This window comes from Micromonas pusilla, assembly GCF_000151265.4.
Source record: "Micromonas pusilla CCMP1545 genomic scaffold MICPUCscaffold_2, whole genome shotgun sequence".
Lineage (NCBI taxonomy): Eukaryota > Viridiplantae > Chlorophyta > Mamiellophyceae > Mamiellales > Mamiellaceae > Micromonas > Micromonas pusilla.
In genome coordinates, this window is record NW_003315883.1 from 2,114,153 (window position 1) to 2,127,392 (window position 13,240).

The following is a 13,240-nucleotide window of genomic DNA, read 5'->3' on the forward strand; positions in this document are numbered from 1 at the left end:
CACATTCGGCAGCTTGTGGTGAATCAGATGTCTCTTTACTTGAAACGACTTCACTGCATCCGGGCACCTTATACTCCACCCTGTGAAGACATATACAAACGGTTCAATGACAGTTTTTCGTACACTCTTACTCCAGATCAGGCCACGGCAATAAGGGACTGCTATGATGATCTTTCCAAGCGTGATACTCCTATGGATCGAATCGTGGTTGGAGACGTTGGCTTCGGAAAGACAGAAGTTGCGATGCGAGCAATATTTAGGGTATTATCGAGCGGGGGGCAGGTTTTTGTCCTTGCACCAACAACTGTGCTGGCCAAACAGCATGCGGCAACGATTAGTGCGAGGCTCGAAATATTTGATATGTCGGTTGAATTACTGAATAGAAACGTCAAGGAAAGCTCTCGACTGGCCGTCTTGCAACGTTGGATGATGGGGAAGACTGATGTGGTCGTTGGAACGCATCTTATGCTTAACTTGCCTCCTGAAAATTATAAGAGACTAAACCTCCTGGTGATTGACGAGGAACAACGGTTCGGTGTAAAACACAAAGATCAGATTTCCGCTTTGAAAGCAACCGTAGATGTATTGACACTGTCTGCAACTCCCATTCCTCGAACCTTACACATGGCAATTACGGGATTTCGTGATGCATCTCTTGTAACAACCCCTCCTCCAGAACGTCGACCAATAAATACTCAGCTACAGGTATATAATGAAAAAACAGTGTGCGATGCTATACAATTTGAACTTGACCGCGGAGGCCAAATATTTTATGTTGTGCCTAAGATTCAAATGATTGATGGTGCACTGCAGCGTTTGCAAGGATTGTTCCCATGCCTACGAATCATGAAAGCTCACGGAAAGATGAAGGGCGATCAGCTCGACATTGCCATGGATTACTTTGCGTGTGGCAAGGCTGATGTGCTCCTCTGCACCACGATTGTTGAATCTGGACTTGATATACCAAATGTCAATACTATCATCATAGAGGAAGTACAACAGTTTGGTCTAGCAAGCTTGTACCAACTTCGAGGGCGCGTTGGCCGCGCTTGTCGGCAGGCATATGCTTATATGTTCCACGCAGATATCGGGGACCTGCGTAGTGAAGCACAGGAACGCCTGCTTGCACTCGAAGAATGCTGCGGCCTAGGAGAGGGTTTCAAGTTAGCAGAGCGTGACATGGCTATACGAGGAGTCGGCACTATTTTTGGGGAAAAGCAGAGCGGTCAAGTTGACAACATCGGTGCTGACTTATACATGGAATTCTTGTACAATCAATTGGAGCAGATAGAGAAGCTTAAACTGAATCCAATGAAGCCACAGAATGTTGTGACACCAGACTTCACTGAGCTATCACCCATCAGTGACTCTTACGTGATAACAGCAGATGTTCGGAACTTGGCCGAAAACTCCCTGAATGCATCTCGCTCAATTTCCGAGGTAGAGAGTGCGATTTCATCGCTCGAGGCGTGCTTTGGCGTGCCTGACAAAGTTACGTCAGCTGCATTTAACTTTTTTCGGTTGCGCGCTTTGGCAGGAGAGCTCGGGGTGACGCACATCGTGTTGGATGCACGGGCTGGTGTATTAGATTTTGTTGTCAATGCTGATCTTGAAGTAATCGAGATGCTGGTAGAAAATTTGGATGAAGTGTACCGCAAAGATTTCAAGGTAACCAAGACAGGGTTCAGATGTGTTTCGTTGGGAGGTGCACCAAAGGACGTTGCAGTGGCCCAAGCAATCTGCACCCTGAGGCGAGTGGCAGAGTCCCTGCCCAGTTTCTTAAAGTATTTATAGATTTCTATCTGTAGGCGGTTCACTGTCTTGGTATGAGGTCAGCTTATTATAACCATCTGCAAGAAACTATTGGAGGACCTAGACTTTGAGTTTATTTTTAATGTAAAGTAGGTCGGGGGAGCACTCAGTTACATATTTCTCCTGCTGCTGAGTGTGCTTTGATCTGCTTTCGATTTTGCGTTCAGCATATGAAGACTTAGCACGTATACACGTACTCGCAAATTCAAAACCAATTATTTGTGCATGCTGAGGTTTAATTGTTTTGCTATTTTCCGGATCAAACGTGCCTTGGCCACATATCCAAGTGCTGGAGGATACAGGTAAACTTCAAATCCTATCTGTCCTGTCCTGTAGTTTGGTCTGGACAAGCAATATGGATATTTATTTACTCAATTATCAGTGGATGTCCCTTGAGAGCCATAATTTGATGAAAGCCATTCGCGTTGAGCATTCATTCGGCACCTAGCACTTCGTTGAAGAAGCACTCACCTGGAAAAGTTGTTCATGTGAAAGTTATGCGCGAAAAAAAGGAACTCACCTGACAGACCTGCTGAAGTGTACATATCATTTAGGCCAATGCCGACTTCCTTTATGTCATCAGAGAACCAAAAGTCAGGGTCAGAAATCGGCGGTGCGATGCGAAGGATCGCTGGAATTTCACGTTCTTCATAAGACGTCCAAGGAGCATGTCCACTAGCCCGTGCAAGAGTTGCTGCTGAGGAGCTATGAACACGAGACGGAGAAGGAGTCGCTCTGCCGGCACCTTGTAACGAATGGTCGACACTGAATGTAAACAATCAGAAACCTCATATGAATTCCCAAGTAGAACGAGCTGTGAAGTACAGACTTACGGTGATTTTTTGAAATGAACCTCTTTTGAGCTCTGTCCACTCACGTTATCGTGCAGTGAGACAAGAAAAACTTCGACTGGTCCTCCTTTAGATTTCAAGAAGATTCGATATCTCTTGTTAGGAATTTCCATCCTGTCATCTGGATCTGGAACTTCAAGTGTAGTTCCATGGGGTGCACGAACGGCGACTAGGGTTTCTGAGCGAAAAGAAAAGAAGTCTTTTATGTCTTCCTCTGAGACGAAGAGGTTTCCCTGGGTATAGATAGATTTAGTACTCTCAATTTGCTTTGCCACATATATTGACCTTGTGAGCGGGATCTTCAAGCAAAACATGCATACTCCTTCGCATGTTCTGTATATGCTCGTCGAGGTTGATTTCGTCATTTTGCATGCTTCTTATCTCTTCCTGTCAAAATGAATACCTTTCAACTTTTGTATAAATAGGAAAATTGCTTAGTACCGTCACTGTTGATAGGCCAGATTTCAGTCCGAATGACTGTGGAGGTAAAACTTTCCATTGAATATTATTTTTTGATTTCTTTTCTATAAGACCGATGCCCTCCAACACGTTCGTAATATCGTATATTCGCCTTTTCTGGACACCGAGAGACTCCGCGGCTCGATTCAGATTTATTGTGCCTTCCTCGGCTTTTTCGAGGAGAAAGACGAACTTTTTTGTGAGTAAACTTAAAGAGCTGTAAGTCAGATAGGTGAGCACCGGGACACTTCAGACAGAGACGAACATAGGCACATTACCTGTCGTATCGGCACGTAGATCCTGTGGGCGTTTGCATGATTTTATACAACGCTTCTGAACGAAATATGGAAAACTTGCATCGTAAAAATGTTGTACCGATGTGTACGTGTACACGTACGTGTACAAGTTGTGTACATTCGTACGAAAGTGCCTTCGAAGATACAGTAAATACTTTCGTACTTTCGTATTTATTACCTTCGTATTTCCGTACGAAGGTATCATAGTGTGTACGAAGGTACTTTCGTACCTTCGAAGGTACCTTCGTACCTTCGTATCTATTTCCGTACACGTAGGGCCTACAGTACAACGTTGTACTTTCGTACTTCCGTATCGGATATCTATTTCTCAGTACTTCCGTAGTGTATTCTATTGTACATGTACAACCGTGTGCTGTAGGGCTAGCTACACGTACACGTATCATATCTTCTAGTTGTATCTATCTTCGTACGAAGGTATCGATATGTACAACAGTAACGCGGTGTACAGCTGTACACGTGTAGTTGTACATGTGTACAGAATGACTACCTTCGAAGGTAGCTGTTCCGATAAGTTGTTAATAGTCTCTAGAAACACAACACAACGCCCACCGTATCCTCCGCACGGTCGACAGACCCGTGTAGGCCAACACCGGTTGTACACATACAACACGTTATATCAACAATATCAACGCCTTCGAAGGTACGAAAGTACTTCCGGAAGTACCTTCGAAGGTACGGAAGTACTTCCATATTGATAACTTTTAGTGTACACGTGTACACGTACTGTACAGTAGTTGTACAGTGTACGTGTACGTGTACGTAGCCCTATTTTATTTTCGGAAATAAAATTGCAAGGATTTTATTGTACTGTATGTAGCTATGTACTGTACGTGTACAGCTGTACAGTGTACACGTGCGTGTACTGTACGTGTAGTCGTGTACTGTACGTTGTACCGTACGTGTAGGGCTACACGTACAACGTTGTACGTTGTACGAAAGTACTTTCGAAAGTACACGTCAGGGATACAGTACGTACCGTTGTACAGCTGTAAAGGAGGAGACTGGTTGCACTTTTTTTTTGCTCCTCCTCCCCCTTCGCGGACTTGTTCCCGCGTGGATGGCAATAACCCTTTTTTGTCAGACTGACCCCAAACGTTAAGAGTAGTTTTATTTGTACTCGTATGGGCTATTTGGTTAGAGTGTGAATAAATACTAAAAATCTCTGATGTGAAAATAATCGAGAATTATTTAAAACCGGCGACAGGTTCAGCTCACCCTGGAAACCCCAAATCCGCCCTGCTTTTGGGGGTCAGTCGACCCAACGGTCACAAATCAACCCGGTCATGCCCCCCGGTCACTTTTACTCTGCTCAGCCTCGTACAATATTACACGTGCGTGTACACGACTTGTACAAGTCTTGTACACGTACAGTAGTGTACAGTACATTGTACTCGTATCCTCATTACGTTTACACGCTTCAGCGCGCGGCGAACGGCCGCCGCCTCGCGCCTTCTCGCGCGTGCGCTTCCGAAACCTGCGCGACCGCCCGTCTGCGCGTCCGTCCGCCCGCGCGTTCGTCGCGATGTTGACCGAATACGAGCGAAAGCGCGAAGCGCGGATCGCGCGCAATCGCGCGATCCTCCTCGCGCTCGTGGGCGACCTCCCGAACGCGCTGACGACGACGCCCTCGCCGCCGCCGCGCGCGAGGGTGAAGGCGAAGGAAAAGCGTGCGCGAATCGCGATCGACCTGGAAGACCTGCGACGGTCGGACCGCGTTCGACGCCTCCCCGCGCGCGTGTACACGACGTTCGAGCGCGACGAGGATCTGGGCGACGACGCCGCGCGACGACGCGCGGCGAGCGACCTGCCGAAACCGAAACCGAAACCGAAACCGACGCGCGTCGCCGCGGTCGCGACCGCGTCCGCGAAGGCGAAGTCGCCCGCGGCACCGCCGGCGAAGGGGGGCATCAAGACGCTCGTCGTGCGCGCGCGCGCGTTCGCGGCGAATCACCTCGGCGCCTCGATCGGCGACGGCACCGGCGCGAAGAAAGCGGCGGTGATTCACGCGCTCGCCGCACCGCGTCGCGACGCGCGATTTTCAAAGTACAGCGGCATTCAGGAGTTCAAAAACGTCGTGTGCCTGTTCGTCAACGTCGGGGATAAGAACGGTAATGCGTACGACAACGTCTTCACGCACGCGGGTGGAAGGATCACGTGGTTCGCGCAGCCACGGCAGACGGAGGTTCGTTCGCGTTTCGTCATTCGGTTTCAGAGTGCGCGCTCTCCTCTTCGCCCGCGACGCCAGCGGTCTCGTTCTGATTCTGGCCGACCGCCGACGCGATCGATCGCGCCCTCGCTCACGTCATTCCTTCTCACCGCCTGCCCTGTTTCCTGTCATCGTTCACCACATCAAGGCGACGCCCGTGATCGAGCGCATCTTGAACGCCGCGGGTCCGAGCGTCGACGGGTCCACGGCTCGTTTGGCACGCGAGACGGCGCCGGCGGCGTTGTCTCCGCGCGCGTCCATCGCCGACGCCGCGCCGGCCGACGACGACGCGGAGGGGCGAGTGGACCCCACGACGACGACGACGAGGGATGCAGATGCAGATGGGGATGAGGACGCGAAGGAACCGCCGGCGTGGCCGCTTCACCTCTTCGCGCGCATGGAAGGATGCGAGTACGTCTACTGCGGCCGCCTGCGCGCGCTCGAGCACGACCCGAGGAAGGTTCCGATGAAGTTTACGTTCCGACTGCTGGACGCGCCGCTGCTGCGGCGCAGCGACGACTTTTTAGGTGCGCGCCGTTCCTCGAGGATCCCTCCCGGCGCTAAACCCGGTCGTCTCTCTTCGCCGCGCGCGTCATCTTCGCCCCAGTTCTACACCCTAAACCTCCCTAAACCCTACAATGTACCTAACCCGAAATGGTCGGCAGCGCTCGTGGACATGGCGGACGCAGACGGGAGCCTCGGCGCGTTCAGAGAAGGCGACCGCGCGGCGACGCGTGCGGTCGAGGAGGAGGCGGACGCGGAGGGCGCGGAAGAGAAGAGAAGACGACGATGATCGTCCATTTTCATCACGCAGTCGTCGTCGTCTTCCGTCGCTATCTCTTCGCGGACGCTTCGCCGTCGCCGCGTCCCTCCGTCGTCGACGCGCCCAAGCTCCCGCCGCTCGCGTCCAGCGCTTCTTCCAAGTCGCGCGCGGCGCCGGCGCCGTCGTCGGCGAGCGAAGTTGAAGTCCGCTCCGACGCGCTCCCCCCCGGGTTCCCTCCCGGCGTCGGCGACACTCCATCCTCCAACCGCCGCGCGGAAGCTGCGCCGTCGAGTACCCGTGTCCCGCTCTCGTTGACCTCGTTCACGCGCACGATGAGCGCGTCTACCTCGGTGAATATGTCCTCCACCGCGTCCATCACGCAGGATAACCGATCGTTTTTCGAGGTCACCAGGTCGAGCTGTGAGAGAAAGCCGGGCGTGCCGAGAAGGTCCGCGAATGACAACAGCTGGTCGAGCTCTTCGCGCGCGTCTTGCGTTCGCGCAAACTTCGCGTCGAACGCGACCAACGTCGCCCGACGCGCGTTCTTCGCGACGCGACGCGCGCGAGCGTTTCCGCTCGTGACGTCCGTGGTCGTGGCCGTGTTGAATAACCGTTTCATAGACGCGAGGTCTTGCTCGATGAGAATCTCCATCTCCTCCACGGCGGCGAGGACCTCGTCCAAGACGTAATCGTGCACGCGAATCGCGTCGGAGAGCTTTTGGAAGTTCGACATCATGGCACTCGCGCGCGTCTTCGTTGCCTCGCGCTCGCGGTACAGCAGCCACTGCTGCGTGAAATTCGCGCCGACAACAGATATCGGCAACGCGGTGATGACGACGGAGACGACCATCGTCGCGGCTGCGACGACTTTGCCCCACCCGGTGATCGGATACGCGTCGCCGTATCCCACGGTCATGAGCGTGACCGTGCACCACCAGAAACAACGCGGGATAGACGCGAATGGATCGCCCGCGTACGCGTCTAACGCGTCCGACGCTTCCCATGCGCCGTCCTCGCAAAAGTACAAGAGCGTGGAAAAGAGCACCAAGGTCAAGACGAGGATGAAGATGAGCATCAAGAGGAGGTCGATCGAATCCGCGACCGCGGCGGCGACGACTTCGAGCTTTCGCATCTTCGCTCCGAGTTTCAAGACTCGAAACACGCGAAACAGGCGGAACAATCTAAGCAACCCGCTCGGCGCGCCGGACTCCTCGCTCGACGTCGCTGCGACGACGATGAGCTCGATGTAGAACGGCAAGATCGCCGCGAGGTCGATCATGTTCATCTTTCCATTCAGCCACTCCGCTCTGTGCTCCCTGGGGACGGTCGCGAGCTTGCCGACGTACTCGAGGGTAAACGCGGCGATGCAAAAGTACTCCACGCCCGCGATCGCGGCGTTGTTTTCAAACTCTCGAATCGTGTCCATTATGAACGTCGTCGTGGACGTCACGATCAGCGCGAGAATAGTCAACGAGATGTACTTCGCCAGCGAGCTGTAGTCCGGATCGTTCAGCGTCGCGAACATCTTCTCTCGCGTCGTCGGCCCCGTCCGGCGCGCTCTCCGTCTTCCCGCGGGAGCGTCGCCGTCGCTCCCGCGGCTGCTCGAAGCGCGTCCGTCGCCGCCGCTCTTCGATATCCTCGGCGCGCTGAGATGATCGTCCCCCCACAGCGCGACGGACACCCCGGGCGATCGAAGAGACGATCGTCCCCGTCTCCGCTCGCGCACCGCGCGACGCATCGCGACTTTCATCCGCCGCGTCTCTTCGTCGTCCCCCGCGTCGGAGGACGATTCGCTCCATTCCCTGCTCTCGTCGGACGTTTCGCCGTCGGACGACGACCACGCGTCAACGCCCGGGCGACCGCCGCCGCCGAGACCGAGCGACCGCGATCGGAGCAGCGCGTTCGAGACGCTCTTCGTCGCGAACACCGGCGTCGGACCCGCGTGGGAGCGCAGCGAGAAACGCCCGGGGGGGAGCGTCGCGGACGAATCGAGCCGCGTCTTCCGTCCGCCGCCGCCGCCGTCCGCGTCGTCGGCTTTCTCTCCGACGCTCGCGAGGGACGCGCGAGGCGACGACGACGACGACGACGACGACGACGACGACGACGGCGACGACGACGACGACGACGACGACGACGACGACGACGACGACGACGACGACGACGACGACGACGACGCGCGCGCGCCCTCGCCTTCGAGTTCGCTCGCGTACGATATCGCGCGCACGCGCGCTTCGGTGATGACCCTCGTCGCGTTCGTGATGGCCGGGACGCGTTCGTTCACGCCGTCGCGCAGGCGTTGAAGTTTCACCACGTAGGACACGACGCATCGCAGCTTGCACCACAGCGCTCGCGGGCGCGGGAGGACGATCTCGTCGATGCCACGGACGCGGAGGACGCGTCGCGCCGCGCGCGCGGTCCTCGCGTCGCGCGAGACGTTCGTCCGCGGTCGTCGCGCGCCGTCGTAGTGCTCGAGTTCCCGGTCGTCGTTGCGTCGGTCGTTCACCGCGGCGAGGTTGAGGACGACCATCGGGACTCACCTCGAGTGGGGAGGGGTGGCGCGCGCGCGTGCGCGCGCGAGGACGTGGGCGAAGACGACGCTCGGGTTCGCGCGACTCCTGCGCGGCGGTCGGGGGAAGGCGCGACGCGCGCGCGGCGCCCCCGAATGTGCGTGTGTGACCAAGTTCCTACACGTACGTGCGTGTACAGTACACGAGTACGTGTGCACGTCCAAGACGCGCGCAAATGCATGGATCTGGTGTCTAAAATCGTGCACGTACAGTACTGTACGTGTACCCGCCGACGGCGCACGGAGAAGCGCGGAAAGTGAGGGGAGCGTGTCTGACTGACGCTCATACAAGAAATTAATAATAAAAAAAATCGGGACCGTAGAACTGACCCGCGCTACGCGCTAGAGGTGAAAATGCTGTATCAAACTAAGATTCCATACGAAATTTTGCGTACTCGCTCGTACTCTACTGTATGGTTTTTTTGTCTGATCGAGTTACGAGGCGCAACTGGTCTATCGATACCTGTATAAGATCAGATACTCGTAGGATAGAAGAAAACACCCTCGTCGGCCGCGGCGCATCGCTGCGTTGCCCCCCACCCTCCTCGCCGTGTCACCGCGCGCACGGCGCGCTCATCTCCACGCCGGAGACGACGCTGGCGACTTCCCGCCTTCACGCGGCGCGGCGAACCGAGACTTCGCGGCCGCGGGCGGCGCAGCGCCGAGTCCCGTGGCGTTCGCGCCTCGGTCCTTCTTCCCGAGCGCGAGCGCGCGGAAGTTACCCTCCAGCTGCGACGGGTTAAACCTATGGACGCGTTGACGCGGTTTGAGACGTACGGCTCGGTTAGTGTGATGTCGGAGCGGGAGGACGCGATTCGCGAGCGAGCGGGCGCTCCCCGGTGTTTGGCGGAACGGTTCGTCTCGCGTGTCCGAAACGAACAGCTGTGCGGCGTCAGACAGCTGTCGAATCTCGGTTCGATTGTTCGCACCCGGCGCGGATCTTCTGCCCCTTCTTCTGCTTCTGGCTGACGAACTTCGACGCCGGGGACATGACGCTGTCCGTCGGGCTGCTGAAGCTGCGAGCGCGACCGGGGTAGCGAAGGGGAGGCGGAGACGTGAGGACGCGACGAAAAACCGACGAACGCGGTTGTCGCGCGAGGGAACGACGTCGCGTCGGAGCGCACCGTCTCGCCTTCTTGATCGAGAGCGGCGCGAGCGCGACGGGCGCCGCGACGTTCGCGTCGTGCGCGCCGAGCGCGGTACGTGGCGCGAGCCCGGACGCGACTTGATTCTCCGGCGAGCCCACCTTCGTCGCCATTCGGATCGATCGATCGAAAGCGAAGTCTCGCGACGCGGATCTCGAAACGCGCGCGCGCTCCGCGACGCGCCCGCGACGCGCGCGAACGCTTGGCGCGGCGAGCGGCGAACAGACGTCGAGGTGACTCGCGACGATTCGAGCTCGAGCGCGCACGGGGATGCGATGCGCGTTCGTGTGTGCCGCGCGCGTGGTATGCCGCGATCGGTCACGAGACCTCGGTCCCCTCTTGCTTCTGTACACGACTACGAGTACCTGTACGTCGCAGACCAGAATGCGGTTTTTCACCCGCGTTAAGCTTTTGATCGGCTATTGCGATGATGAAAATACCCTTTCAAAATATTTGATCGGAAAATCCCCGATCGCTTTGATCGGGTATATCGACAGACCTGTCGATACATGCGGGTGAAAAACCGCATTCTGGTCTGCGTAGTACTTTCGTACACGTAAAACAACTAAAAAGTCTACTGTACTGTACCTTCGTACCGAAGGTACCTTCGAAGGTACACGTTTTATATGAAGGAAGGTAGTAGGCCCTACATTTTATACGTGTATCACTCGTGTATCTGATTTATTATTACCTTCGAAGGTAAATCTATCTTTCGTACACGTGTACACGTACGTGTACAACGTTGTACTTCCAAGTAAGTTGTTACCTTCCGAAGGTACGAAAGTACAATCGTACGAAAGTACAACGTACAACGTACTTTAGTAAAGTACGAAAGTACGAAAGTAAAACTTACTTTCGAAAGTACGAAAGTACCTTCGAAGGGAAGTACGAAAGTACGAAAGTATCTATCTTCGAAGGTATCTAGCTATCTACCGTAGCTTGTAGCTAGACTAGCTAGACTCTAGATAGTAGATAGCTACTTTCGAAAGTACCTTCGAAGGTAGCTAGCTACTAGAGTACCGGACTAGCTACTAGAGAGTAGAGACTACCTTCGTACAGTATTCGTAGCCCTACTCACTGTACAACGTTTTTATACTACGTGTAGCCCTACGTTGTAGTAGTCGTGTACTTTCGTACTTTCATAATACCTTCGTACGAAAGTACGAAGGTACTGTACTTCGAAAGTACTTTCGTACTTTGAAAGTACTGTAGTTGTACGTGTACAAGTACTACTGTACTTCCGGAAGTATGATACTTTCGTACGAAAGTACACGTACGTGTACAGTACAGTAGTTGTACTTTCGAGAAGTACTTCCGGAAGTTCACTATCATATCATAGCCATTGTGTACTACGTGTACTGTACACGTACAGTATCATACTTTCGTACTTTCGTACTTTCGTACTTTCGTACGTACGAAAGTACTTTCGTACTTTGTACGAAAGTACTTCCGTACCTTCGCGTACAACGTACACGTACGTGTACAGTACTTTCGTACTTGCTCGGACACGTAACGCGCGTTGTACAGTACAATAAAGCAACTTACTGTACGTGTACACGTACAGTACTGTACCTGACAAGTTGCCTGACGATGACGAGAAGTGGTTCGCTACGACGCGGGCGGCCCCGCCGTGCACTCCCCGTCGCGCGCTTCCGTCGCGTCGCCCCTCCCCCGCCCCGATGACGCACCGCTGACGCCCGCGCGATGCGCGCGACGCGTGATTCTCCACCTCCGCAGCCGCCGCCGCCGCCGCGGCGGGGCGACGCCGACGCGCCGTCGTCGTCGTCGCGCGCGGCGAGCGTCGATTTCGCGTGCGGCGTCGTCGCCGGTTTCTTCTACACGCTTTCCGCGCATCCGTTCGACACGGTCAAAGTCGCGATGCAGACCGCGCCGCACACGGGGGCGTCCGCGCCGTCCGCGCTTGCGACCGCGCGCGCGATCGCGTCCGCCCCTGGCCCGGGCGGGGGGATCCGCGCGCTGTATAAGGGCCTCTCCGCGCCTCTCCTCGGGTACTCGCTCGAGGGCGGCTTAAACTACGGGGTCGTGTCGCAGACGCGACAGTGGCTGACGCACCGCCGAATCGCGATGGACGAGCGCGCGTCGGCTGACCCCCCGACGAGCAGCGGCGCGGCGGCGGCGGCGGCGGCCATCGCGGACGTCGCCATCTCCGGCGCCGTCGGCGGGGCCGTCCTCTCTCTCGTCGTCGCCCCGACGGATCTGATCAAGTGCCAAGTCCAGGATGGACAATTCGCGAGCGCGAGAGAAGCCGTCGCAGCTGGTGGGCGCCTCTGTACATATCTTTTCACCGCACACACCTCGCGTCGTCGAACCTACTCTCATCGGTCGAGCCCCCTCGATCGGATCGATGTGAAACTGACCCGACCGACGTCGATCGATCGCGTCGCAGCGTACGAACGCGACGGCATCCGCGGGTTGTTTCGAGGGACGTTCGCGACGATGCTTCGCGAAATTCCTGGGAACGCGCTGTTCTTCGCGACCTACGAGCTGGCGCAGAGTGCGTTCCCGAGGTGGACGCGGAAGCCCGCCCGCCGGGAAGATGCATCATCGACCGTCGCCGCCGCCGGCGACGGCGGCAGTGGCGGCGGCGCGGCGGCGGCGTATCGCGTCCAGGAAGCCCTCGCGGCGATCGCGTGCGGCGGCGTCGCGGGGTCGGCGTTTTGGCTCGCGGTTCTGCCGATTGACGGCGCGAAGACAAGGTGAGACTACTTTCCATGCGACCCCATTCGCGCGTCGCGCGTCGTTTCTTAAGGACTTTCCTCCCAGGTTTCAAGTCGCGCGCGTCGGGTCGAAAGACGACGTCTCGGTGTTTCGGCTGATCGGAAGAGCGTTCAAGGCGGGGGGCGTCGCGGGACTTTGGCGCGGCTCGACTCCGGTGCTTGCTCGAGCGGTGCGCGCGCGCGGCGTTCGTTCGCGTCGCGTCGTCTCGTCGCATCGTTTCTCTCTTCTCCTTTCCCTGCCCGCCCGCCCCGCGTCTTCCCTCGGTCTTTTCTCCGCGCGACTGCCGCGACGCGGGCCTGCCGTTCGACTGACCGTCCCGCGAACGCTGCGCGTACTTTTTCGCGTCCATCCGTTCACCGTCACCAGTTTCCGACGACGGCGG

General features: G+C 56.2%; 6 protein-coding genes across 6 annotated transcripts; 3 read left to right on the top strand and 3 right to left on the bottom strand.

The window, feature by feature from the left end:
- Positions 1-3: 3 nt before the first annotated feature.
- MICPUCDRAFT_25400 (uncharacterized protein) lies at positions 4-1,305 on the top strand (the record flags this gene model as incomplete). The annotated part of the gene is made up of 1 exon (XM_003056163.1): positions 4-1,305. A coding segment is annotated over exon 1 (1,278 nt), but the record flags the coding sequence as incomplete, so codon positions are not given.
- Positions 1,306-1,659: 354 nt separating this feature from the next.
- On the bottom strand, positions 1,660-3,822 carry MICPUCDRAFT_55817 (e2f1-like protein; the record flags this gene model as incomplete). Its single annotated transcript, XM_003056569.1, has 6 exons — positions 1,660-2,278; positions 2,333-2,577; positions 2,646-2,896; positions 2,949-3,050; positions 3,105-3,339; positions 3,401-3,822. 6 exons carry the CDS (start codon positions 3,820-3,822, stop codon positions 2,184-2,186), a joined length of 1,350 nt encoding a protein of 449 aa, XP_003056615.1. The 3' UTR covers positions 1,660-2,183.
- Positions 3,823-4,961: 1,139 nt separating this feature from the next.
- Positions 4,962-6,275, top strand: MICPUCDRAFT_55818 (uncharacterized protein; the record flags this gene model as incomplete). Its single annotated transcript, XM_003056164.1, has 3 exons — positions 4,962-5,621; positions 5,794-6,172; positions 6,253-6,275. The coding sequence occupies 3 exons, from the start codon at positions 4,962-4,964 to the stop codon at positions 6,273-6,275; spliced, it is 1,062 nt and encodes a 353-aa protein (XP_003056210.1).
- Positions 6,276-6,458: 183 nt separating this feature from the next.
- MICPUCDRAFT_65205 (voltage-gated ion channel superfamily) lies at positions 6,459-8,158 on the bottom strand (the record flags this gene model as incomplete). The annotated part of the gene is made up of 1 exon (XM_003056570.1): positions 6,459-8,158. The coding sequence occupies one exon, from the start codon at positions 8,156-8,158 to the stop codon at positions 6,479-6,481; it is 1,680 nt and encodes a 559-aa protein (XP_003056616.1). The 3' UTR covers positions 6,459-6,478.
- Positions 8,159-9,547: 1,389 nt separating this feature from the next.
- MICPUCDRAFT_65207 (uncharacterized protein) lies at positions 9,548-10,384 on the bottom strand (the record flags this gene model as incomplete). The annotated part of the gene is made up of 3 exons (XM_003056571.1): positions 10,099-10,384; positions 9,904-9,990; positions 9,548-9,719 (listed from the first exon to the last, which is right to left on the bottom strand). Exons 1-3 carry the CDS (start codon positions 10,230-10,232, stop codon positions 9,548-9,550), a joined length of 393 nt encoding a protein of 130 aa, XP_003056617.1. The 5' UTR covers positions 10,233-10,384.
- Positions 10,385-11,823: 1,439 nt separating this feature from the next.
- MICPUCDRAFT_38483 (mitochondrial carrier family) lies at positions 11,824-12,840 on the top strand (the record flags this gene model as incomplete). Its single annotated transcript, XM_003056165.1, has 1 exon — positions 11,824-12,840. One exon carries the CDS (start codon positions 11,824-11,826, stop codon positions 12,838-12,840), a length of 1,017 nt encoding a protein of 338 aa, XP_003056211.1.
- Positions 12,841-13,240: the final 400 nt, after the last annotated feature.